General features: G+C 42.4%; 3 protein-coding genes across 7 annotated transcripts; 2 read left to right on the top strand and 1 right to left on the bottom strand.

Moving 5' to 3' along the window:
• Nucleotides 1-861: 861 nt before the first annotated feature.
• GABARAPL2 (GABA type A receptor associated protein like 2) lies at nucleotides 862-5557 on the bottom strand. Its single transcript, XM_064722888.1, has 4 exons — nucleotides 5420-5557; nucleotides 5054-5109; nucleotides 2985-3157; nucleotides 862-1441 (listed from the first exon to the last, which is right to left on the bottom strand). Exons 1-4 carry the CDS (start codon nucleotides 5451-5453, stop codon nucleotides 1351-1353), a joined length of 354 nt encoding a protein of 117 aa, XP_064578958.1. The 5' UTR covers nucleotides 5454-5557; the 3' UTR covers nucleotides 862-1350.
• Nucleotides 5558-5683: 126 nt separating this feature from the next.
• TMEM231 (transmembrane protein 231) lies at nucleotides 5684-11019 on the top strand. 3 transcript variants are annotated; one of them, XM_064722886.1, is made up of 7 exons: nucleotides 5684-5814; nucleotides 6184-6353; nucleotides 7381-7509; nucleotides 8882-9025; nucleotides 9320-9401; nucleotides 9529-9639; nucleotides 10533-11019. In XM_064722886.1, exons 1-7 carry the CDS (start codon nucleotides 5730-5732, stop codon nucleotides 10715-10717), a joined length of 906 nt encoding a protein of 301 aa, XP_064578956.1. In that variant the 5' UTR covers nucleotides 5684-5729; the 3' UTR covers nucleotides 10718-11019. The 3 variants fall into 3 exon arrangements, with proteins under 3 accessions (XP_064578956.1, XP_064578954.1, XP_064578955.1); XM_064722885.1 differs by lacking the exon at nucleotides 5684-5814 and adding an exon at nucleotides 5861-6107; XM_064722884.1 differs by lacking the exon at nucleotides 5684-5814 and having other exon boundaries at nucleotides 5858-6493.
• Nucleotides 11020-13625: 2606 nt separating this feature from the next.
• LOC135452607 (carbohydrate sulfotransferase 5-like) lies at nucleotides 13626-21954 on the top strand. 3 transcript variants are annotated; one of them, XM_064722880.1, is made up of 3 exons: nucleotides 13626-13750; nucleotides 14217-14368; nucleotides 20331-21948. In XM_064722880.1, the coding sequence occupies exon 3, from the start codon at nucleotides 20359-20361 to the stop codon at nucleotides 21538-21540; it is 1182 nt and encodes a 393-aa protein (XP_064578950.1). In that variant the 5' UTR covers nucleotides 13626-13750; nucleotides 14217-14368; nucleotides 20331-20358; the 3' UTR covers nucleotides 21541-21948. The 3 variants fall into 3 exon arrangements, with proteins under 3 accessions (XP_064578950.1, XP_064578952.1, XP_064578951.1); XM_064722881.1 differs by lacking the exon at nucleotides 13626-13750 and adding an exon at nucleotides 13779-13948; XM_064722882.1 differs by lacking the exon at nucleotides 14217-14368 and having other exon boundaries at nucleotides 13634-13750; nucleotides 20331-21954.
• Nucleotides 21955-25725: the final 3771 nt, after the last annotated feature.

The following is a 25725-nucleotide window of genomic DNA, read 5'->3' as shown; positions in this document are numbered from 1 at the left end:
GTGTAAAAAGGGAGTTAGAAGTAATTTAGGATGGAAGTGCTGACAGAATGTTGCCTAAAGCAGTGGTTTACAATGCAGCGCTACTCTGACTAATGAAAGGCTTACTGAGATCTTGTAACTGTGATGTAACTGTTGACAGAGGAACTGTGATGCACGTGCTTACTGCATCTGAAAATGCATTTTCAGATGCAGTAAGCACATGCATCACAGTTACTGTGTCAACACGCAGTAATAGGGTAGTGTCAACCTTTCACAGTTTTCTACGTTCACATTTTTGAGTCCTTTTGCCAATGCACGTGAATGACTGCGGAGCTAAACAATTCTAGGCGTAAGGTATTGTCGCGAGGGTTGGAGTTAGTATTAATTTGATTTAAGTTTGGAAGTGGTAAATTCCACTATAACTGGAAGCATTTTAAGAACTAGATTCTTAGGCACCACATAGTGTGAAAATGAATTAAAACTTTTTAACAGGAATCTAAACTGTATTTAGCGTTTCCTTGCTGGCTTAGGAAGGTCAAAGTGATGCTAATCCTTCAATGCAGTGTTATCCTTTAATATCAGAGTACAAACTCCAGCACTGTGCAATTAGGTCAGTTAGCTGATTTTTCCACCCTCTCCCACACAATCCAAGGACTTGCCTCTAAATAGGAGTAGCTGTGAGATATAGTAGCTCTGAAGCTATTTGTTTTGAAACCTACAAAGAGCTCCTTGTTTCTTCCTAGTGGTATCAGCAACCACACACTAAAGTTTGAGAAGCTGTACAATGTCTAGTAAGTAACAGAAGCAGCTGTGTAGCATCTAGTAAATGTGATGAGTAACTTTCTGGCCAAAATGAAGGTAAAGAAATGACAGCACTGCCTGTTTGTGACAGGAATTTTTATTGTACTTGTTTGTTAATTGAGAAAGGAACATACCAGCTCAATTCAACACGATCAGCATCTTGCTCCTGGCTTTGGATAAGCTAGCAAATCCAGTGTTTCCAATACTAATTTATTCTTTTTATTTTTCTTACATTAACATCTCAAAACAGAAGAAATGTGTGTTCTTCTCTTCATGTTTTAGTAACCCAACTACTTTGCTTTATTATTTAATCAATGTCATCAAATGTATCCCCCAAAGAACTGAGGCTCTGGGAATTCATAGCTGTGAGAAAAAATAATGCACAAAACTAACAAAACTTTCTTTTTATAATTTAACAGTCTAATAAAACAAGACCTAGCAATATATTAAGAAATAAATCCAGTTACAAATGCATGTATATAGAAGGAACTTCTGAGGATGTCAGAACAGAAAATGATCAGCTATTTACAAGATACACAGCAGGATGATACAGTAGCCAAGCCCCACCATTCAGAAACCAAATGTGTTCTCTCCACTGTAGGCAACATACAAGAATCCATCCTCATCCTTTTCCTTCTCATAAAGTTGTCCCATAGTTAAGCTTAAAAGGGAAAAAAAGAGAAATGGTTTGTTTGGCTCATGCAAGTTGTCAGTGTTAACAGTCAGAACTTCATATAAACAAGGATCAATAAAAACTAAAACTATTACGTCTGTGTATAGGTAACAATACAAAAAAATGAGTGTAAATGAAAAGCAGTTGACACCTAATTTAGAGAAATGATCCTGGACTCTGCAGAGTAAATTTTCTTTATTTCTTCACAAATGCCTTTGTCAGAATGCTTCCTTATTTTGTTGGAAATTGGTCTCTATTTTGAAATCAAAAAGAAACCCTAGCAATTACTTGGCTGCTCAACTGCTCCAACCATCTATTTACAGATAGTTGGAGCAGTAGACATCACTTGGGTGCACAAATGAAGCCTCCTCAGCTCACCTTTCTCTGACTTCCCAAAACTGAGAAAAGGCTAATGAACTGAAAGATGGAGCTGGATGTGAGTGACAGGGAAAACAATGACATCATTCTGCCCAGGAGAGGAGCTGGGAAGATTTGTAAGCAGTACTTGAAATGGAAGTGAATTGGTGATTAGTAAATAGATCACCAATCATTGACGTCCTTCTCTCCTCATACAGAGGTTTATGAGCAACCATGAACAGATTGTGGTTTTGTTTATTGGTTAAGAAGTTACCATTTTTACATTAGTACTGAATGATCAAAGCCCTGTTTTCCTAGCTGAGATGTTACATCTTATTATGAACATGTGAGAAGAGACAATGGATCTCCCTTTCCTGTGCCTAGCAATTCTGTGATACTGTTATAAAGATGACATATAGGCATTCTCAGTACTGTTAAAAGAAAACAAGCAGAAAAGGATGGTTCTCATGGATCCCTGTTGTGTATCGGAGTACCTGGAGGGACTCTTTCTTTTACAGTTAAGTATTAAGAATGATATCACATGTAAGGCATGTAATGACATACTACTTCCTTAAATGATACTAAAGTATCTAGTGTAGAAAGTTGTAGTTGCTGCTTGTGCTATATTCTGTTATGTAGGAGAAAACAATAAAAGTTATTCCTATATAAAAGCAATGCAAAAAACCTTTCTATTGCAATTATTTTTTCATAGAAAAAAAATAATTTAAAAAAAAAAGAACCAGCAGCTAGTTTGTAATGTTACAATTTCTTTGTAAACTGACAGGTTATTGTTTTTTTTCAGAATAATTTATGGCATTTGCTATTGAGTATTTAATGTGCAACCTTTTTTGTTATACTGAGAATCATTGTGTTCTTGATATTGATGATGTATGTGTTTTTGCACTTAACCAAATGCAACAACATCATAACTCCAAAGCTCACCCTTGTGCCATGGAAGTAAATCATAATATATTTTCAGTCACCTTTCTTTTCAGCCTAGCTCAAGAAATAAGATGTTTATCAAATTCGTGAGGAAAAAAAACTTTTAGTGAGATTAAGATGTGACAAACATATCCCAAAATCACCAAATGAGCCTTGAAGAGCAGTGTTACTTGCCCTCTAATATGCACAGGCTTGCTGTAATGATTCTGAATACCAATGAATAGCCTCTCACCTGGATTGTGGGACAGTCTTGTCTACAAAGAGGAATATTGCCTTCTCAGATGGCAGTTGAATCCTCTTCCTGATGATCCACATGAACTGGGCCACGGTGATGTCAGACGGAACTAAGTACTTCCTCTTGTCAATATCAACAATCTGAGATCCTGAGACCTTCTCCACTATGACCTGTAAAGTGCAGGTATGAAAGTCAGGCTCTTCAGGATTGGTATGAACAGACGGCTTTGGTAGATTGTTTGCTCATACAGGCTTACAGTGGTGAGTAGAGGGGATGAAAAAAAAGGTTTCCTGATCACAACCAAATCAGAGGTAAAACTGGCTCAGCACTGTAAAACCTGATTTTACAGCTGCACTGAAACCTACGTTCATATACACAATGACTTGAAACTTTCTACGCCCATGTTTGGCAGTCATGGGGTAAAAAGGTGTGTTATGCCTTAAAGACACCTGTGACAGGAAAGTACGCACATCACTTAACCTTTTGTACATTGATGATATGAAATTACTGCAATGTGGACTCAAAGCTGAAAATGAACCAGCGGTGTACCCTAGACACAAGTAAGGCTAATAGTGTCCTGGACTGCATTAGGCGAAGGACTGGTACTGGTGTGGCTACCTTTGTATTCTGCTAAACTGACATTTAGAGTATTCCATCATTGCCTCGGAAATCAGAAACTGACTACAGCAAGGAAAGATAGCAAGGTGGCCACAAACAAAACCAAACAAAAATAAACCAAACAAAAGCAACAGGTGCAGGGGGAAGGACAATTAAGTATTGCTAGTGAAAAAGACCCGATGCTCATTGTGCTACACAAAGTGATTCTTGAAGGAAAAATTCAGCAGGTCAGGAAATGGGGTTTACACAAGGTTCCAGGGTCTCCATTCCTTAGCTCTACATTCCAAGTGAAACATTAAGTTTGAAAAATACTTCTGACTGTTAAATTGACACCAACTATTTGGTATCAATGGTATGTGGCTCAATTTGAATCATCAAGCAGAAAACACATACTGGTCCGGACAAAGGATTGCTGCAATTTGAGATTCAATTCCTATATTTGTCTTTACCTTGCTGTCCATCCCTGATACAGCAGCATGTCATTATGACTGTGAGTTCCTATGGTTTTTTTTCCCCATAGGTTATCAAGGATATTTTTGAAATGGATACATGGATACTGTGAAGATGTATGGTCAAGGATGCTGCAGTCTATGTGTGAGGGAATAGTTAGTCAAGAGAGAACAGCATGGATCATATCAGCTCGCCAGATTACAACTGGAGAAAATCTTGTGACTTTGTGCAACTGAGCAGCAGAAAAAGTCAATGGGAATGAAGATTCTTCTCTGGGCTGTACTAATGGAAAAGTTACCAAAAGGTGAGAGGCAGGAGTGGCATTAACTGGTATGTGGTCAGATGGGATGTGGGAAATTTTACACTCAAGCAAGTCAGTTGAGAATGTGGACATGTTGCTAGCTGTTATATAAGGATGTGAACTGTGGTCTTGTCAGAGACTGAAATATGGTAAAAGGGATTGCGGGGAGAAGAAGAGAGCTCATTCACTATTTAGCAGATTGGTAGGTATTAATGCTCCTCCAAGAAAGGAGGGGTCACCACTCGCATTGGCTCTTCAAACAGGGTTTGCACGGGGAAATTAATCATGATGACTGGTTATAGGTGTGGAATTCATGAGGGATATCATCTAACTAATTTAGCCAGGCTGGAAGATGGTCAAGGTTTCAATAGTCTTTAAAATCTTTCTAAGGATCAGGCACAATTTTCAAGACAATTAAGGTATTTGGTGGGATATAATTGCCATTAGAAGAAAGCGGGACCATGATATACCATAAAAATCCCTGGAAAGTTTTTAGAAAGCATTTTTTTCAATATGCACTAGGGCACAGGAGGAAATGTTGGACTAGTTATATGTGTTTTGGACTTCTTTAAAACATCTAAGGACACAAAATGGAAAATGAATTTTCTTGGTAGGAACTCATCAGAGTGGGCAGGATGGAAGCATTGTATCTACCTCTGCCTGTAAGTAGTCTGTTGAAGCTGGCTTGGCTACTCACCGGGACACGGTCGGGGTATTTGGCTCGGATTTTTGCGGACTCGACACATCTGTGCTCTGTGAACAAAACTCGTAATTAGTCATTGCATAGTAATTATATTGCTGGTGTCCTAGGCCGAGAGGGCAGCGCCGGCAGGGCCGTGAGCCTGCAGGGAGCGCGATCACATTCCCGTCTCCGAGCGGGTCTCTAGATTTTCGGGGAGACCGTCCCCGGGCATCGCACTACCCTTCGGCAAGGGCCGCCAGCGGCTGTCCGCCCACATACAAGACGGCCGCCTGGGGAAGCCGACCGCGACAGATGGCGACACGGGAGATGGAGGGCAGCGGGGCCGCTGCCAGGCAGCGCCTGGCCCAGACCCACCCTTACCCAGCGCGTGGTCCTCCTTGAACATCCACTTCATGGTGCAGGCGGGCAGGGAGCGAAGCCAGAGGCGGCGAGGCCCGTGTGCGGGGGGCGGGGGCTCGTGCCGGGCCTGTCGCTGTCACGGTCCCTGTCACAACAACAGCCGCGGCTCGGCAGGCGGGACTTCCGGCTCGCCTGTTCCCCGGCAACCGCTTGAGCAGCCGCGCTTCCGGCCGGGGATCGCGGGGAGGGACTGTGGCATCTGGACGCGGAGTCAGCTGCCGGGTGCGAAGCCTCCCGCAGGGCTCCCGGGGCACTCGAAGCTGCTCCACAGATGCATCGTCCCGGCAGGTGTCCCCATTCGTGTGTCCCCATCCTGCTGCCGGGCGCTATCTCGCCGACGGACCCGGGAGGCAGTGGTGCGCGTTCATTGGCTGATGGGCCCGTCCCCTCAGCGCTGATTGGCGCGGCGTCTCGTCAGTCGACGCTCCGCCCGGGAAGGCGCGGGCGGGGGCGGCCGGCGCCAGTGCGGGCAGGGGGCGTGCTTGCGGGCGCTGAGGGCCGCTCGCCATGGCTGGCGTGGAGCTGTACTCGCATCCCGCGCTGTACACGCGCTACCGGGCTGGGTTCTGCTCCGCCGCTGCACTGGCGCTGTTGCTCATCACGGCGCTCACCTATGTGCCGCCGCTGCTGGTGGCCTACCGGAGCCACGGTGAGCGCCGCTGGACCCCACTCGGCCTGGCCGGGTCTGGCGCAGCCCTGAAATCTCGTGCTGTTTCTGCCCTCAGGTTTCTGGCTGAAGCAGAGCGCGTACCTGGAGCAGCCCACTGTTCGTTTCCGGTACGAGGCTCTCTTCGTCGCCACCATCGGGTCCGGCCCGGGCAGCTTCTTGGCGTGGAGCACATTCCCAGCGTTCAACAGGCTCCAGGAGGACCGGCTCCGAGTCCCGCTCCTGTCGGTAGGCCTGCCGGGGGCGGCCCGGCAACACTGGCGAGAAGCGAGGCTGCAGAGTGGGGCCAGTGGACCGGCAGCCGGCTCAGGGCACGAGTGCTGATGGCGCTTTTGAGCGGGTGGCCCGTCAGGCACTGCTGCATTCAGGTAGCAGCAGCTTTATGTATAACCTTGTGCCTCGCATCGGGATTTGCTGGAATTTTAATGAGTCCCGTTTCACTCCCTCTCAGTGTTACTGAATCGTAGCATTACTTAGTTTGGAAAAAGCCCGTAAGACCAAATCCAGTCATTAATCAAACCCTACCAATTTTGCTACTAAACCAGGTCCATGAACACCGCAGGTGCTTTGTGTGAACACGTCGGTTTACTTTCATCAAATTAGTTGTGCCCTTCTGTCCTGGCTACATGGCTTGTCATTATGTGAAGCCTGCAGGGTACACCTAGATTTGGAAGTAGATATGTGCCTTCAGAAACACGTGATCTCTGCCTTGCAGTCACTTTTCTTTCTGGGATTTCACAGTGGCAGTTATTTTTCTGTCTGCCTCTTTATGAGCCCTCCTATATTTTGCAAGTAGCTGAAGTACTGGACACTCTGGCACGCAAGCGTAGCAAGCCTTGGCTTACCGCCAGGAATCAGCATACAGAGGCCATTTAAGAGGCATCCTACAATAGCAGGAGGCACAAGCCTGACCATCAGTCATATATTTGAACTGCGTCTTACACAGAAGATCCAGCACCAAGGCATGCTTTGTGGCATGCAAGGAAGATGGTTGGAATGGTCTAGGGCAGAAAAGACCTTGAAGTAAACTTTTCCTCCCTGGAGGGGTGTGTGAGACCTTGTATAACAGACAGCAGTGTTGGCTTTTTGTCTCTAGTCCTCTGTCTGTAAATAGGTAGCTTTTTATTACATTCCTAACTGTGCAGTCTGTTTGCTTCCTTGGTATGTGCGTGCTGCAGTTGTAGGGTCCCCTGGGGTTTTACTTTTTTGGTTTTCTTTCTAACAGAAATTCCTGTCTTTAAAAAAATTTATTTAGATGAGAGAAGAAGACAAAAATCAAGATGGCAAAATGGATCAGTTGCATTTTAAACTGGAACTTCCATTACAACCAACAGAGCATGTAGTTGGCGTTCAGCTGATTCTACTCTTTTCCTACCAGCTTTATGTGAGCATTTTTAGTTTTGTTTGTTGTGATGTATAGACCTATTGTAAAATTCCAGCAGTGATTATACAAAAGATGAAAAGAAACCTTCCACAATTGAAATTCCTATCCAAAATAGGTGTTTTACTGAAAAATATTTTATTTTCTCCCCCTTTGCTGTGTCATTCCTAGTCTAGCTCTCTTGTGTATTTTGATATGCTTTGTTAGGGTTTGGGTTTTTTTGTTTTTTTTTTTTTTTGTAATATTTTAAAGCTTTATATTCTCTTGGGCTGTAGTGCACTCACTGTACAGGACAGAAATGCACAACAGTGAGTATCAGTGTGGGTGGCACCTGAAAAATAACTGAGATTCTTGCAATAGGCAGAAGGATGTGCATTCCTACAAACTGCTGCGTCTTGACATAACCATTTTCTGAGGTGGGGAGTCAGGCTGTTGCAGCAGCCTAAAACTCCTTACATTTTGCTAACAGCTCGTGAAGCATCAATAATCATCTGCCAGGATCTTCTGTATCTTGTAACTGGGACGAGGAAGTGTTATAGGAAGACAAGACAGTGCAGTTCTGCTGCCATTGTACCTCAAATGGCAGTGCAAGTAATACCTTAAAGCAAAGAGTAAGCCACCAGCACACAGAGAACCCAGGGATACATCTGAAAGGAGCAGTAATACAGAGCTGCGTTGGGTGCAGCCACAGACAAAAAGTTGTTTTCCTAGGGAGATTAGGCTGTTTCTTTTGAGAGTATTGCTGATTGCAGATGGACAAGCTTAGCAAGCATAGCTATGTGGTGTAGAAAACATTCTTAAGCCAGAGGCCCAGAATAAAGGTCCAACAGTCCTGATTTTGGGCTGAAGTATTTGGTCAGGTATTAGTATCACAGAGAGTTACCATATTCACAACACTTTTTTTTTATCCCACTGTAAATGTGGAAATTTTCCTTCAGACTGAGTGGTTGATAAGAACTAAGGACCTCCCTTCTTTATTTGGTTCTTGTTGCAGAGTACAAGTCCTTGATTTTGACTGCTGAGTTTTTTTAAAGTGTGTCTCCAATGAATGTGTTTTAGTCACCTTGCTGCTTTTTACATGTTATGGCTAGTCAAAACTTTTGGTCATTGGCCACAGACATTGCACTTCACTGAATCTCAACTTTGTTGAGATAATAGTTAGTTAGCTATTAGCTAAGGTAGTTTGCTTTTTTAATAAAGTGATATTTTTTTATTTGGTGGTCTCTTGTATAGACTAAGATGATGATCTGAAACTTGGGAGTCCTAGAAAAATCAAATCCATGTAGAAAAATGTGTAGATACCAAGAGGTAGAAAAGTACATTGTGTCCCTCCTCCTCCCTGCTAAATTTTCCTTTTTTGTGTTCACTATTTCAGAGAATGTCAACATTTGTGATGCAGAGCATGGCTTTTCTTCAGTTTTTTTCTCCTGTGCCAGGGTCTCAACTCTATATGAATGGAGACTTGAAATTAAACCAGAGGCAATTACTTAACCACTGTGGACTGGATACCAGATACAATGTGAGGAAATGTTTGTCCCTTCCCCATCAATTCAACCCCCCCACCCCAATCTCTTAATCCTCCTAGTATCTCTTAGTTGACACCCTAATTATTTGTACTATTGCACAGAGTGAACTGTAAGAGTTTTGAACTGGTGTTTTCTTGTTAGACTACAAGGAAGAGGTTATTCTGCCAAGATGTTCAGTCTAATGTTTATGTTCATTCCTTGAAGGGCATGGTTACTTTGTGTAAGAAACTCAGAATTACTGTCTTGAAGACTGGATGAATAATTAAAGTGTCTCCTTGTTGTAACAGGTGTCTGTGGTCAATGGCACAAGCCCTTTTGCAAGTGACTATGATCTGGCAAACATCATTGCAGCATATTGGGATAGAAATGGTAAGCCTGAATGTGTAGCTATAGGACAGTAGTAGTTAGCATATTGCCAGCTGTTTTGTGGGGTATATGACTTCTGTATTAATACCTAAAAGCCCCTTAACCTGGACATTTCCTTTCTCTGTTATAGTGACAACAGTCTTTTCAGATCCCAGCCCTGTTTGGATGACTGGAAGAGCAACGGATACGCCATTTATCATTAATGCCACTATTCATTACCCAGTGGAAGTTATCTTATATCCTTCAAAAACTGTGCAAACTGTGACATAACAGAGTTACATTATTTGAGCCTCCACCACGTGCAGGTCAAATGAAAATGTTTTCTCTTAGATGTGTTGCTAAACTTTTTTTTTTTTGTTAGCTAAGCAAATGTTACAGTTCTGGAGCTGATGAAATACCTATTTGTCCATTCCTTCAGATGGTTGTGCCTTCATAACCGCTTTTTGCCTTTCTTTATTGGTAACCCGTGTTGCTTTTCAGCTTTGCTAAAAAGGCCTTTAAAGCAGTTTGTTAGCTATTGTCATGGAATATTTGTAGTACATCTTGCTTTGATTTTGCAGTACCTGCTGTCCCGATCTGTCACAGATGTCACTCACAGAGCATGATACTGTATTCTGTGACCTAAAGCAGATGATTAAAAATCTGTATGCAAGATCCTCTCACCAAATAATAACGCCTGCAGTGGGAGGCTGTTACATCTGTTCATGTGCAGACAGACCAGAATTTTTTTCTTTTGAAAAAGTAATTCTTCATTGATTATGTTCTTTGTTCTTCTTCTGAGACAAGAACAAGTCTGCATTTAGAAGAATCTGTATGGAGCACACTTCTTACAAGATTTGTTTACCTGCCTGAATATTAACAATAAGTACTTCCTGATGACTCAGGCACAAAGCAGGTACTTTACCTAGAATTGGTTTAGATGTCTTCTAGAACAGATGTTCTCTCCAGCTTTTGTTACCTACCGTGGTGGAAGGCTATTAGCTGTTTCTGTGGTTCAGAGGCTTAGCATTTGTGACACAAACCGATGTCTTAACAAGGTTTGTGCCTTTCTGCCTATGAGTTTCCTTGTTTAGATATTGCAATGGTAGCATCAGAAGGTTCTCTATTAACACTCCTTAACTTTCCTTAAATATCAGCCAGGATTTTGGGAAATTATGAAATTTGCCTGGATCCAGTATGTCAGCATCCTCCTTATCTTTCTTTGGGTGTTCGGTAGGATTAAGACATTTTTGTTCCAGAATCAGGTGTTGACTACAATTCCAGTATCCCCAGTTCTGCCTGTATCTCCAGTACTATCCTACAAACAGCACCAGTCCTGAAGAGATACCTGAGAAGACTTTATAGAAATGCCATTCAAAAATAGTTACCTGATTTTATTCTCTATACACTTCTTACTTCAGAAGGTCAGAATTTTGTAAGTATATTTTAAGTATGCTCTGTTTGTGCATTGTTTTTTAAAATACATGTTAATTCACCTAATTTCTTTAGGAACACTGCTTTGGAGCTGGAAAAGTTTATATATTTGACAGTAAAAAACAGCCTAGTTATTTTTTTGCAACTGGAATATGCGTTAAAAACCATTTTGAAAACTGAAAATAAAAATACGCTAAAAGTAACAACATTAACTGATTTTACTTCTTGTAAATCAATTCACTGCACTCTTAGAGTTGTCAAGAGTTATTTGTACATGCATTTATGTATGTGCACCATGAAGTGGAAAACTGCAGGGATGAGTTAAGGTCAGAGATGCACTTCTGTAACTGTGACTATACTTAATCAGCAATTTAATTATTAAATTGGATGATGAATAAATTCAAGGTTGATGTGAGAAATCAGGTTTTGGGTGATAGTGTGTGCAAAATTTGCACAACCATTTACTACTGGTATTACTGTAGCATGTGACTATTAATTGTGAATTGTGAATAGTGAAACAGAGAATCCTTATATCTATTGAAAGAAAACTAGCAAAAATTTCTGCCGGGGAAGCCTCAGAGTTTCAAAGCAAGTGAATAATTACCTTCAGAGCTTAAATTGTTTAGAACAGATAAAGATTATAATCACCTAGTAGACATTGAAAAACTATGTCCCTCATTCTTGATGGTGGTGGTCATAGGGAAGATTATTTTATCTTATTTTTCTGGGCTTACTTTTTATGCTAGGCAAGCTTACAAGAGAAAACAACAAAATTTCCATTATATTTTCAGTTTTTTATTAAAGAATTAATTATAGCAAAGCAGTGTTATGGCAGGACATGTAAATCTAGAATTTAAAACAATTCTAGATGCTAGAATTCTCCAAAAAAATCCAAGTGTCTTTGGTTCTTTTAAACTGTTAAGACACAGTACAGCTATGAAATATGAAAGAGCAGCTGAGCAGTAGGCCATCTTTAGGCCATCATCCTCTAGAATTGAACATCCTGGCGGCTGGGAGAGCTACCTTTTCCAGAAGTCTCCAGTTTGCTCTTGGATCTTTGAAGTCTCTACGTGGCAGCGTAGGGCTACTGATAACTGGCTTCGTATCGACATCTCCAGAGTCAAAACAACTGTCTGCTGCTTTTTTGTGCTTCTAGCCACTGCACAGCATGAACGAAGGGGGCTGTGAGCTTGTTTCCCCCCTATCTCCTGCTAGTGTACATTTGGTGTGCTCTCCCTTGCAGCAGTAATGGTGTTTGTGTGACTGCATGAGTTGATTATAGTGAAGATGATCTTTACCAAATATATAATCATTTTTTCAGACAAGTCAGTTCTCTGACTGAACTTGTTACATCTGCACAAGCATTAAGGGGGACATGAGCAAGGGGTAGAAATCTCTGGAGAGACCACAGGACCGCAATTTAAGGGTTTGAGTGTTCTACTCCCACAAAAATGGAATGCATAAGAATCTTCTTCCAAGGTGAACAGAAGTCTTTTTAGGTAGCAACAGAAACACAGAAGAGACTAATGCCTGAAAGCCACAGTCCTGGGAGACTCCATTAATCCCTCTCTCACTTTTTTCTCCTGTTGTAGCCTTTCACATTAAGTTTGAACAAGTGATGCTGCTGAGAGCAACAGTTCAGTGAATGCATGTGAAATAAGAAACGGAGATCAGGCCTAGTTCCAGAAATACAGAGAAAAATATCCTTAAGTTTCTCTTTTCCTTCAGATGGCGAAAACTGGAAAAAATCCTCTACAGTAATGTAAGCAAAGAACTATATACATTAAAAGGAGGCAATCAAAAGAGTTAGTTACTTGCAGGTGGCATTTAATTGTTTAATATGACCTGAAGCCATCCTTCTATTTCTTGTCAAAGAGATCTTTCATGACTGGGACTAATAGGAGCCATAAAGGCAGCTGTTACCACAGCAGAGAGAAAACCCTGTGATACCTCTGCTGTAGTCACTTCCTAGATGATTTTTATACTGACCGTAGTTCTTGGTTCACAGTTCTGACTCCTTTCTCGAGCTTGAAGAGACATTCTGCTTTTGTAAGTAACCAAGCAATAGAAAAAAAGCAAGATTTTATAGCTTAAGCAACAAACAACTACAGGGGAAAAATACGTACCTGAGGATCCACTGCAACCAGCGTTAGAAGAGGCTTAGGAAGGAAGAGCCTTTCTCAGAAAGCTATCTGCAAGGACTCTTCCTTCGGCTTGCTAGGCAACACAAAAAGTCAAAACCACCACCATGCACCACAGTTCTACTATACAGATCTTTTCTGTATGCATATGACAGAGCAATCTAAATGCTCGTCATTGAGAAAGGACACGGTGGCTCGCTAGGATTAATCAAGGTTCTGTAAGAAGGAAAAAGAAAGCAGCTTTAACTTAAAAGTCCGATCCATAAACTGGAACACGGCTCTTACATGGCCGTTTAAGAAGCCATGCTTCGGGCGTGTTTCAAGAGGTAGAACTAGGAGGAAAGAAACCACCTCGCAACTTTTTAACTCACGAAGCAGCCCGTTTTGCAGGGGGTATTATCCTCTCTGTCCACTCGCACGAGGCGGGCGGGACGCGGCCGCGCCGAGCTCTGTTCGCCTGGGGGTGCTGGGTGCTGGGTGCTGGGCCGGGGTGGAGGGGGCTGCGACGGCGGGAAGGCCCGAGGCGCGCGGGACCCCGCGGAGGAGAGGCGGCGGGGCGCGGGGGGCTGCGGCGCTGCCGCGAGCCGGTTTGGGCGGGCCGGCCGGGGCCCTGCGGGGCGGGACAGGCCAGCGGCCCGCCTCTGCCGGGCTGCGCCTTTGCCCGGGGATGCTCCGGGGGCGGGCGGATCGGCTGCTCGGGCTCCTCCCGCTGCCCCGGCGCCTCGGCCACGTCTGAAAGGGGTTCATTGTCCCTGTCGGCAGCTCGGAGCCGCGGCGGTGGCGGGAGGCGGCGACAAGGTACGGACAGGCTGATGCGGGTGGGGGTGCGGTTATGCCGCGGCATTGGAAGGCCCTGTCAGACCTTTTTTTTTTCCGGTCTCAAACAACGGTACTTTAAAAAGGAGATGTTTTTGAGCTGGTTACGCACGCCCCTGCCTGTGGCGGCGGACTAGCGGTGATACCAGTTACGGCGGAGCCGATGTCGCACCGATAGAGGTAAAGCTGTCGAAAATCAGCCTGGTTATTTTAGGTGGGTTTTTGGGGGGTTGTTTTATTTTCTTCCATCTCTCTCCTTTCCTCTGCGCCCCGCCTCCCCCTCCCCCCCTTTTTTTTTTTTTTTTTTCTTCTTCTTCCTTTTCCCTGTGGAACGTGGCTGATTCAGGTTAAGGTGGTTTCGTTTAGTTGGAGATGAGAGAGTTTAGAGAACTTCCCATCATTTCAGGAAATGCCTTCCCATTTTTTGTTGTGTCCCGCCTCTTTCTAGGTGAAGGTGACATGCTGATCGGAAGCATTTGTCAGTATTTCTTAGCTGCAACAGTTGCTTCAAGTGAGGCACACAGGGCGCACCTCAGTCCAATCGTCCTCGGACTGTTTGAATTTGAGGACGCTATTGTAGCAGTGCCGACAGAGTCTCAAGTAAGTGAATAGCATTCAGTCACTGCCGGTGTCTCTTTGGCACGCCAGTTTTGCTATCGTAAAATTCCTAACAAAAGCTGCAGCTAAGCAGACCTCATTTCTTGAACACCAGCAATTCTAGTAGCTGAAAACACTTTGTGATCTTCAGCTGCAGTGCATAGAGAAATAGGTATTATAAGGCTATGCTTTGACACTGCCATTCGCTTTGGCTGGACGACTTTATCTAACTCTAAAAATATTTTTAAATCTCCCAAAGGAAACAGTACCTTTTAGAAAAAGAACTTTAATGATCATATAATTAAATGGATGATATGTTTCATTGTATTATAAAGTCTTTAACTGTGATGATTTCCTGGAAACAATTCTTCAAATCTCATTTAGTACTAGATTCTAAAAAGAAGTATATTTCCAAAAGCTGAATTAGCAGTATCACCTGAAATGCTAATATAATGTTATAATTCAGAATTACTACAGTACATTTACTGTATTTTATTATTTTAGTTGTGGCTTTGCTATGCTATTTTAAAAAAATTGGGCGGGCTTATGAGTTTCACCTATTTAATATCGGAAAGTCTTTTAACTTTTAGGACTACCAGTGATCCTAGAACACACCCTCCAAACAAACTTTTTCTGTACCCATTCAAATACCAATCTGCATATTGTTGATACAGTAAGCTTCTGCCTTATGAAGATGTGTGATTTCTACCTGCATAAGAATACTGGAAAGTGATGTTTTGTCAGTGGGGTGATTTACTGCAAGAATTACTAGTAATATTGTTGTGTGTTATTCTTTGACCAGCTTTCTCGTGTTCCAGAATTTTACTTTTTTGAGTAGCAAACTATGTTTCTAACGTTAGCTCACAGAACCTATTTTGGTGGTGATTGCATTGGTGCAATATCTGATAGGTGAAGAATGCAGTGAGTAAATTTGATGAGGAGAAGTAGACCTTCAGGTGATCTTTGCTCTATTTATCATGCCATGAATAAACGTTTTCCTATTAATTCTATAAAATGCGTGATGGCATTCACTGTTATCATTCTTTTTACAGTCAGTATTGTTGCATTTGGTGAATTTTAAGTACATAAGAGAATAACCCTAATTACATTCATCTCGAATGATTGCTCAGAAAGGTCAGCATACAGGACAGTCATTTTTGGGTAACAAAAGGTTGTGCACATAATGCAGCATTATTCATTTTTCAGTGGAAGAAATCAATCTGGGAAATCAACAGAATCACAGAATATTCTGAGCTGAAAGGGACCCACAACTGAGTATGTTAATTGAAGTAATTTCTGTGTAATCTGTAAGTTCTTTGACTTTAAAAATGCTGCACAGACTGTTTAAAATGAAAGTATGCTGGAAATTTTCTCAGACAGAAAATGGCCAGGGAAGACTTTGACAAAGACAGCTGAGATTCAGTTGCTCAGAGGTCATTGTAGGGGAGCAGGTATTTGTAATTCTTCACTGAAATGTTTTTGCTTTAATCCAGCCTGGTTTTTCAGTCTTCCCACAACAGACCCAGAATTGTTTGTTCTAAGGGAGTATTTCATCCCAGCCTTTTGTCCAAAGCTCAAAGACAGAGCATGTTTTTTGACAGCTCTAATATGAGGCACTCTTTCTGTCTTTCTACAGTCTTTTTAATATCCCAGAAAAAAAATTGCAGTTTAATAGGAGGGTCTTTTCCAGCTATAAAGTTAGTTTTTGCTACTCGATTAAGTCTCTTCAGGTTGAATTCTGTGCTGAAAGGAAGTTACTAAGAAACGCTACTCCCTTCAGAGCTGACCTGAAAAAATCTGATGACTTGATTCCAACATTATATGTCTTACGTGACAAACAAATAAAAGTCCCTAGAAGCACGAGCTAAATGATCATCCAGTGAACAATTTTTTTCCTTCTTTTCTGCCTTTCTGGGTCTGAAAAGTGCTCATCTTAGAAATGAGATCTTTTTGGGATCAGTACTATCACTGACTGTATTTTTACCCTGCTTAGTAAAACTGGATAGCTTTTTGTTATGTATCTGGTTTCTTGGCAAGCAGATACTAGTGGCCCTGCAGCTCAGCAGTCTATCAGAGACAGTTTAAGTCATGAAGAAAATGACTGCTCTGTTGGCCAGTTTGTATAATTAATTTTCTTTGGACAGTATGTAAGAATAGTTGTTGTGGAATTGTCCCAGGGCTCATCTAGTGTAGGATCTTCTTTCCATTAGTAGCTGTTAGCAGGCAAGCCCAGGAACAGAGCTTGATTCAGGACTGGCAACTAAACCATATAAGCTAATGCTTTTCAGATCACATTTTGAAAATTTGCATTGCCCTGTGAAGGGATGATTGTGCCTCAGGAATTTGAGAGACTTCTGATGATTCTCTTTACCGGAGCTCTCCTTGAAGAAATAGTATCACCAAAGAAGTACTACTACTATCACAGAAAAAGAATAACAGTGTAACTGTTCGTAAAATAACTTATAGTAAGGTGTGTTCATTACTTACAGAAACATGTATTGTGATGCTACTGAGTGTTGCCATACTTCATGTGTCTCAGCTGAGAGATGTATGAGGTGTCGGAGTGCCGTCTGCTGCAACTTGAGGCCTGTTACAGCCTGTTTTTCTGCTTGTTGTAGCTCCCTTGCCACTTGGGGTCAGTCTGATTTTGTCACTGAGATGGCAGCTGAAGTGGTGGTAATGCTAAAACATCCGGCCCCTCTGCTGGTTCTCCTTTTTCCCCCCATGTTTGCAGTTGGCAGGCATGCTATAGTCAGGCAGGTGCACTACGAGGAAGCACTTATGTGGAACAAAGCAGGATAAAAGGGGGTGTAACAAACCCCAATTTTGCTTTCTGGAGAGGAGTTTGGGATGAGCAGGTAGAGCCACTGAGCTGTTGGTGGAGGAGGGCACTAGCAGAAAGAGGCAATGCAAAGCAAGTCACAGACTAGTGTTTCAGCATGGAGCTTCAGTGTGCAGTTTTGGCATATTGCCTTTCTGTGCTGAAAGAGCAAGCTTGCCTAACAGCACCATCTAGCGAGTCCTGCAGTGGAACAGGTGGAGGATCAGAAGTAGCCTGTATCGCGAGGTCCCGTTCCTCACATTTGGAATTGTAGAATCATTTATGTTGGAAAAGACCTTCAAGATCATTAAGTCCAACTGTTTATCCAACAATGCCAGGTCCACAACTAAGGCAATGATATAATGTAATCTATTCAGTAGATTTATAAATATGTAGATACATATATATAGATACATATATAGATCTTCAGCGACTCTATGAGAAGGGGCTTTATAACAGCTGCTTTCTGCCTCAGCTAAAGTTCATCAAAAATCACAGAAGACCTTGTTGGGTTAAAAAAATTAACCTTTAGGGGTTATATGTACTTTAGGGGAATAACCCTAGAGTTTAACCTGGGCTAAAATCACCTTAACTGCAGAATGCAATTAAAAGGGGTAAGTAAACAGAATTACACATGCCCAAGAGGAGAAGTGCAGAAATAAAGGGCACTGTTCACAGAGAAAGTGGTATATTTGGCCTTATGCACTGGAAGCCACACAAGAGAATACTTTACAGATGCTGTATTTTCCTGTGTAATTATGCTCTTTATTTGATGGTGTCTACATGTGTGTATATTCCTTAGAAACACTCCAACTTTTCTAAAAGGAAAGAAAATTAATCTTAAATATAGAAAACTGGTATTTACTTAGTGTTTTACTTTGGCATTGCACCTTTTTCTTGCAGTTTCTATCGTAATGAAGTGTAGCTGTAGTCATTTGATGTTATTTGTAGTGCTTGAGTCTTGTTAGTTCAGACACATATTGTGGACTAATACTCACGTTATCTGTGTTTTCCTTGGCACAGTGTTGTCTGCAACACTACTTGCCTGGGAACTGGAGCAAGGAGAGGTCTGAGAGAGTCAAGGCAAAAGTGAATGTAAAAAACAGCTTTTGGCTTTTATTCCTCAGTCTCCCGCACTCTGCTAATAACATGTAAAGAGCAGTTCGTGTTGCAGCTCTGCAGCATGATTAGAGTGGAGCAACAGTTCTGTGTTAGAACTGTGCTAGAGTGGAAGCACATTTATTCTTTAAAAAGCATAATTGAGTTTCTGAAAGCTACATAATAAGTGAGACTGCAAGGAGCTGCAGAATGCAGTCTTAGTGTAGATAATGACCCACGTTTTGTACTCAGGAAAAAGATCCAAGGTAGTTGTGTCTGGCTGACTTTCAGGCATAGAGCCTGTTTCAAGAAAAATCTTTCAATTAGAAAATGAAACTTCAGCTTTGACTTCAGCTTAGATTCTTTCATCCCCTTTGTTTGGTGAAGTGTCAGTGCAGGCTGCTGGATTGCTGGTGATCCTCACAGAACAGACAAACTTATAGATGCTTCTGAAGATGTAATATGCAAAAAAATCAGTATTTGAACAAGGCAGATTTTATCTATGAAGAATGGCCAAGCTGAACTAAACTAAGGATTTATCTATTTGCTCTTGTGCCTGAGAGTAGCAAGTAGCAGACTGCTAAGGAGGAAGTAATACATTAAGCCTTGTTTCTTGTAGCAGGTCACTGCAATACAGTATACCATGTATACTGTATTGTATACATGGTATACAATACCATGTATACTGTCCATGGTTTAGGGAATTGCTAAGCCATGGGCTGTAGCCTCATTTTTGCCTTTAACAGTCCTTGGAAGGCTTTTCTTCCCTTACTTATTTTAAATCAATGTGATTATTTGTTGAACTCCTGTACACTTTTGCTGCTACAGAATTTTGAAGCAGAGTTTCACATTTTTAATATGCAGTGTACATAAAGGTTTTGTAATGGGTGATCATTTAATTCAATTTATTATGTCAAATGAATATATCTTTGTTTACTAGTCTGCATGATTTTCTTTCAAGAGTTCAGAGTGTGTTGAAAAATGCGTCTTTCACTGTAACAAGAAAAGAATTGTAATTGCAAATGCAGCTAGATAACAAATAGGTATTTGTAGAACTTCTGAGATGATCTGCATACATGAGGAGTCTTACTTTCCTTTACCTTGCCTGCTGACATTTACTGTCTGCTTGCAAGTGGAATCTGCATGAGTGAGAGCACAAAAGGGTAGGTGCCAAAAATCTCTAGTAAAAAGCTGGGGGAGGGGGTGCATGTGTCTTGAACTTCGACTGCAAAGTAAAGCAGAAATCCACTTGGGCTTGACATGCCTAACATTTTCTAGGAGTTATATGCAGACAAATCTAACTCCCAAACTGGTAATTCTTGAATGCAAACTCAGCGTATTCCGTCTTGGGATGTATGCGCTCCAGACCAAAGATACGTGTCAGGAGCTTTTAAATTTTGTCACCTGTGGCCAGGTGTGGCTTCAGGTTGTGAGTTTTCATCCATCTTCTGCCTTCTGTGGTTTGGAAAATAGAGGGTTGTGGACAAACACCAATTGGTGTGGCACCCTGTGGTCACTGTGGGGTACAGCACTCACATTAGATGATTTTTATTTCAGCACCCACAGCTACCAATGTTCGCATCTCCTCCTTTTAGGGGATAGAAAACCTTGTAATGTTAAATTGAAATAGAAATACAGTTGAGGGAGTCAGAAACTTTTTTTTTTCTTATTTTTTTAGTGCAGTGTTTACCAGTGTTCAATTTGAGGGCCTTGTGTATTTTGTAGTTTTGTTTTGTTTTTTTTTTTTAATCCAAGGGTTGAGCTGCATCAACCCAAGGTTTTCTTCAAAATTGAGCATTTACTTGTTTTCTTATTTCTGCAGTGGTCTTACTGTCACACATTACTTCCTTTTTTTTCCCAACAGTTGTCACCTGCAGTGATCATCCCCAAGTGCAGCTGATTAAGGAAGCAGTTAATGCCACTTACATACATGCACATTTGAAGAAAGGTTTTACTAATGCAAGACTTTGTATTGCCTAAGTTGTGTTGTATTGTTATTGTGCCACAGGAGCAATGGTTGACCAGTATCTCCCTTCTCTTTTTCAGCTTTTTTCATTACTCTTCCTCGGTGAGAATGGCAAGGATTCGGATTCCTAGCACAATTGTTATAATTTTTGTTACAGTTCAGACTGGATTCTTACTCTTCATGTATGCCCGGTACAGTAGCTTCATGCCTCAGTCTGAGGAGAAACCATCACAAGTCCACATACTTATTCTCTCCTCTTGGCGGTCAGGATCTTCTTTTGTTGGTCAACTTTTCAGCCAGCACCCCAGTGTCTTCTACCTGATGGAGCCTGCATGGCACGTGTGGGTTACAATGTACCAGAACAGTGCCAAAGTCTTACACATGGCAGTGCGGGATTTAGTCAGGTCGGTCTTTCTGTGTGACATGTCTGTGTTTGATGCTTACATGCCTTGGAAAAGAAACTTATCTGATCTTTTCCAGTGGGCAGCAAGTCGGGCTCTGTGTTCAGCTCCTGCTTGTGACTCTTTTCAACGTACCGACATAACCAGTGAACTGGCATGCAAGACTCTTTGTGGACGGTATCCATTCAGCAAGGTGGAGGAAGCCTGTAAAACTTACAGCCATGTTGTCATCAAGGAAGTTAGATTCTTTGACTTGAAGGTCCTATACCCCCTCCTCACTGATCCATCCCTGAATCTCAAAATTATTCACCTGGTCCGTGACCCCAGGGCAGTCGTTAAGTCACGGGAACAATCCGTGAAAGCGTTAGCCCGTGACAATGGAATTGTCTTGAGTACCAATGGCACTAAAGTGGAAGATAGCAAATACAAAGTAATGCAAGAGGTTTGTAGAAGTCATGTTCAGATTTATGAAACAGCAACTCTAAAACCACCTAATTTCCTGAAAGATCGCTATTTAATGGTCCGTTTTGAAGATCTGGTAAGAGATCCATTATCAGAAATCTCAGAAATGTATAAATTTGCAGATCTTAGTTTGACTCCCAGGCTCAAAAGCTGGGTTTATAATATCACTCATGGACAGGGACCGGGGAAAAAAAAAGAAGCCTTCAAAATAACATCCCGAGATGCAGTTAGTGTTTCACAGGCCTGGAGAAATGTTCTTTCCTTTCAGAAAGTTAAGAAAATACAGGAAGTTTGCAAAGGGGCTATAAACAGTCTTGGTTATCAGCTAGTGGATTCAGAAAAAGAACAAAGAGATCTGACATTAGATCTGGTGTTGCCAAGACGACAAAATCAATTCAGCTGGTCATCATTTAATCCAAAGCACTGAGACATTTTTGAGAGATCTGGGGAGTTGGGGCAAGGTAGTTGTTTGAATATTTCTATACTGCACAGCATATAGTAATTGGAAAATCCTTGGCTGATGACTTTATCTTTTCGTCTGCTCCTTTTCTGTTAATGTAAGAAGTTTTTTTTCCCCTGAGTTTTTTACATATTAAAAAAAAAAAAGACAGCATGATACTTTGTCAGCCTGTTACTGTGCTGCTCACAGCATTGTTTTAAGAATATAATTTAAGCACTTTCTATTAAAAGATGGATTCTCAAAGATGTCTGTTTATTGATAATACTTCGCTTCTTTTTTTCATGCTTTAAGTATTTAAGAATCACAGTTCTTTATTTGTATATATGGAACAAAGTAAATAGTAAATTCCTTCACTTGACTTTCTTCTTTAAAGTTGTTTTGCAGTTGTATATTTTTTTTCAGACTTCTTTTGATGTTTTCAATCTTACCATACAAGTTTTCCAAAAGGTGGGGCAACTGCAGCAGCTGTGTTGTAAAAGGCTTAAATGGAAACTTCATTTATTGATAGATTTCATAGGGGTTTATTTGGAATGGCAATATTTACAATCAGATACTTGAATGTAATGTTTGCTTGGATTGCAAGAACCAAAGGATATGAAGAAACTTTCAGTGGAATCACAGTGGAAATAGCGTTTTAATGCTGTCCCTGTTGTGTTCTAATACTGTGACAAAGAATAAGTGCACGCTTGGTCCTGCCACCGCACTCCATACCGTTATCCTCTCTCTGTACAACTATAAGCAATTTGTGAAGATCACTTCGCAAATTTTCAAGCCTTGAAAATTTGCGTATCGATTATATTGCTGCATGGAAGTGATCCGTTCAACTTCGATAGCAGAGACAGATGCTCGTGTACGCTTAATATTCGGTGCTGCGCCCGAGAAACCCTGGGGCACCGGTGGTGCTCCAGCACCGCGCGGGCGCAGACGCTCGGAATGAGCGCGGGTGGGGGCCGGGGGAGGCTGTCCCCAGCCCCGCCGCTGAGCATGAAGCCCGTACTTGGCGGTTTTGAGACGTCGCCGGTGCCAGCTGCTGGCCAGGAGCTCCAGGTAATAAACCCGTAGTGGCGCTTTCCGTGGCTGCGCTCTGCCTCACACTGGTACTGCTACTTGAAGGTGAGCGGTTAACGGGCGACTGCGTGGTGAGTCCAGGGGAAGACCCGAGGAGGGCGACGGTGCCTGTGGGGGGCGGCTGGGCTGGCGGGGCCCGCGGCACAAGCAGCGAGTGGCGGGGACTGCCTGCGGATGGAGCGGCGCGGGCGGCAGCGCCGAGCGGGAGCGGCAGCGGGGGTTGCCGAGGACGGCGCCGGGCGGGAGCGGGTGGCAGGGTGTGTCCGGAGCAGCGCGGAGCTGCGGTGGCCCCGCGGCACGGTGCAGTCGCTGTTCGGCGGGGGAACTGAGCGGGCAAGGGGGTGCTTCACCGCACGCCGGGAGCTGCGGTCCAGGGGACGGAACTTGTTGGTTCCCAGGGCATGCTGGGTGTTGTGGTTTTCTATCGCTCGGCTGCCGGGCAACTCTCATCATAACCAATACGACGTTTTCCAGCTCCTCAGTTTCTCAGGTTTCCTTTACCACTGTGGACTCTGCTCACGTAGCTCTTCTGTTTTAGGGAGTGCCACATATAGCATTCTGGGTTCTTAATCCAAACCATGTCTTGCCCTTTGAAAATTAATACAGCTGTTAGATGCGTATGAGTTATTCTTGTTCCTTAATAGGGTTGATATAGCTTATTGAATGGAGAAATTACTTTGCAGTTGTAGCATCCTCCGTGAAGTCTGTATCAGTAGATTTATTCTAAGTATAGCACATTTAGGATGCTTCCATTTTGACCCAGTGAAAACACCATCCACAGCATGAGAAGATGCAACAGTGGTTTTAAATGGCAAAATGGGGGAGTAAATGACAGTAGAAAACGTTTATTTCCTCTTTTTTTTTTAATTTGTTGGTTTGCATCACTAATCCCAATTATGCAGGAAAATTTCAGTCCTATACTCCTCTAAATGCACTACTTTTAAGGTTGCATGTACTCTGATCTAATCATCCTCAGTCCTTTGTGCTGTTAATTTAGAATTTTTTTCAGCCGAACCTGACGGCCTCGAGCGAACCGAGGCCAGGCTTGCGAGGCTGCCTGAACGGAGCCGAGCTCAGCCGAACCGAGCCCACTGCTCTCGTGCGCGCTAATTAGCGCAAGTGCGGTCACCGCCTAATGAGCTCCTGTGCCACCCCGCGCTCCCGGTCGTGTCCGTGCGATGGGCGAGCCGCCCGCGGGACGCGGCAGCAGGAGAGCCCCGAGCCGGGCGCGTTTAACGTGAGGCGGCGCCGCTTGCCCGCCCTCAGGGAGCCGAGCCGCGCCGAGCGCACAGAGCGGCTCCGAGTTCGGCCGAAGCGAGCCGAGCCGCGCCGAGCGCACAGAGCGGCTCCGAGTTCGGCCGAAGCGAGCCGAGCCGCGCCGAAGAGGCGAGTTCAGCCGAATGCAGCCGACAATAGCCGAGTTCAGCCGATTACAGCTGAATTTAGCCGAGCAGCTGCGAGCTTTGAGGTGAGCGTGCATCATTGCCGGCTTGGGATTGAGTGAAATGCACTAAGGAAACCAACTTTGGGGAGGGAGACAGGGAAGGGAGGGGGCGAGAGAGGGATTTACCAATTTACCAATTCTTCCGTCAAACTCATCACGGCAGGACAGCGTGAAGACTGAAAGTGTAAGATGTGGAGGGAAACAGAGAATCTGACAGGAGCATCGAACGCACAAGTGCACGAATTTCGCTTTTTGCTTGGATGTAAACTCAGAAGTTGTAAGGAATTTGGGAAAGGGACATTTCATAAGGAGATGGAGGAGAAGAAGTTGTTGTTACAGTCCTGGCAAAATCTTTTGTTCTAGCTAATAAAAGAAGTTAGTTTAGAAAACAAAAAGAAAAAAAAATGTAGTTTTTCTTTACTTGACTATTATATTCATTGGTGGTATATGGTGTGTTGTTTTATTTCTTGGTATTATTAACTCAGTGTAAGTTGTTTTTTGAGTGAACTAACTTTCTGGATGGGTTGGTTTGTATTTGAGGCAGGATTGATTTCAATAGGTTTCTTTCATGTTCTTTCTTACCTTGTGATAGGTATTACTGGGGTTTTGGCTTTGTTTACTGTATGCATAAACATACAGCTTTGGTTGGGCCAGCTGGGCTGCCGGAGTTTGTGGGTGTGAATTTATTCGATAGCTTTTGTTAAATGCAGTTTTTTATTTTTGAAAGGTTTTTCAATGTAGTGGTTTTAAGGTGGTTTTTAAGAACTGATTGTATTGTTTCATGTTGTTTGTAGTTGGTGTACAGTAAGGGATGTGGTGTGAGTTCTTGAACGTTATGGTTTTGATTTTCCTAAGTTCCGTTTTCTTTCTGGTTCGATAGGTTTTTTTAGTTTTATTGTTGGTGACAGGGGCATTTATGTGGTGGGTTTTTATAGGCAATATGTTTTTTAATGTGGGTAGTGATATTTTTTAGTATTTTAACAGTTTAGATTTTTTATTTTCATGCTTTGTATGAGGTTTTTTTGAATTGCAAAATAACTTTTATAGATTATTGGTTTTTATTTGTGCATTAGCATAAAGGTAGAGCTTTGGGGGCTTTTTGAGTCAGTTGTACAGTTTTGAGTCTAGTGAGTTGGTTTGATTTAATTTTTACTGGGTGTTTGTTTTTATTAGCAGTTGTGTCATTTTCAAGGTGTATTTGAGTTTTTTGGGGTTTTTGAGATATTGGTTTAGGAGGAAGTTGATGATGAGCATGTGCGGAGCTTTTGGGCTAGTTATAGTGGGATTTAAAATTTATTTTGGGTTAGGTTTATTTGAGTTTTTATTAGGGTTCAATGTTGTGGGATGTTTCTTCCGTTAGTAATAAAAATAGGTTTTGTTTTGATGTGCTGCGATGGGATGAGCGTGTGCTGCGTGCCGGTGCTGACAAAGGGTACGGTATTGTTGTGGCTCTGATGTGTCGGGTTAATGAACTTATATGGTTTAATATAGAGATGAAAATAGAAATAAATATAAATTTAAAAAGAAATATAACATTAGAGTGGTAAACATAAATATAGATAACAGATGCATATATAAAACTATAATTCATGGTATGGAATTGTAACATATTGTCATATAGATAAATGATAGTCTATTAT

The sequence above is a fragment of the Zonotrichia leucophrys genome, chromosome 11 (genome assembly GCF_028769735.1).
Source record: "Zonotrichia leucophrys gambelii isolate GWCS_2022_RI chromosome 11, RI_Zleu_2.0, whole genome shotgun sequence".
In the NCBI taxonomy this organism is placed as follows: domain Eukaryota; kingdom Metazoa; phylum Chordata; class Aves; order Passeriformes; family Passerellidae; genus Zonotrichia; species Zonotrichia leucophrys.
This window is presented reverse-complemented; position numbering and strand designations above follow the sequence as displayed.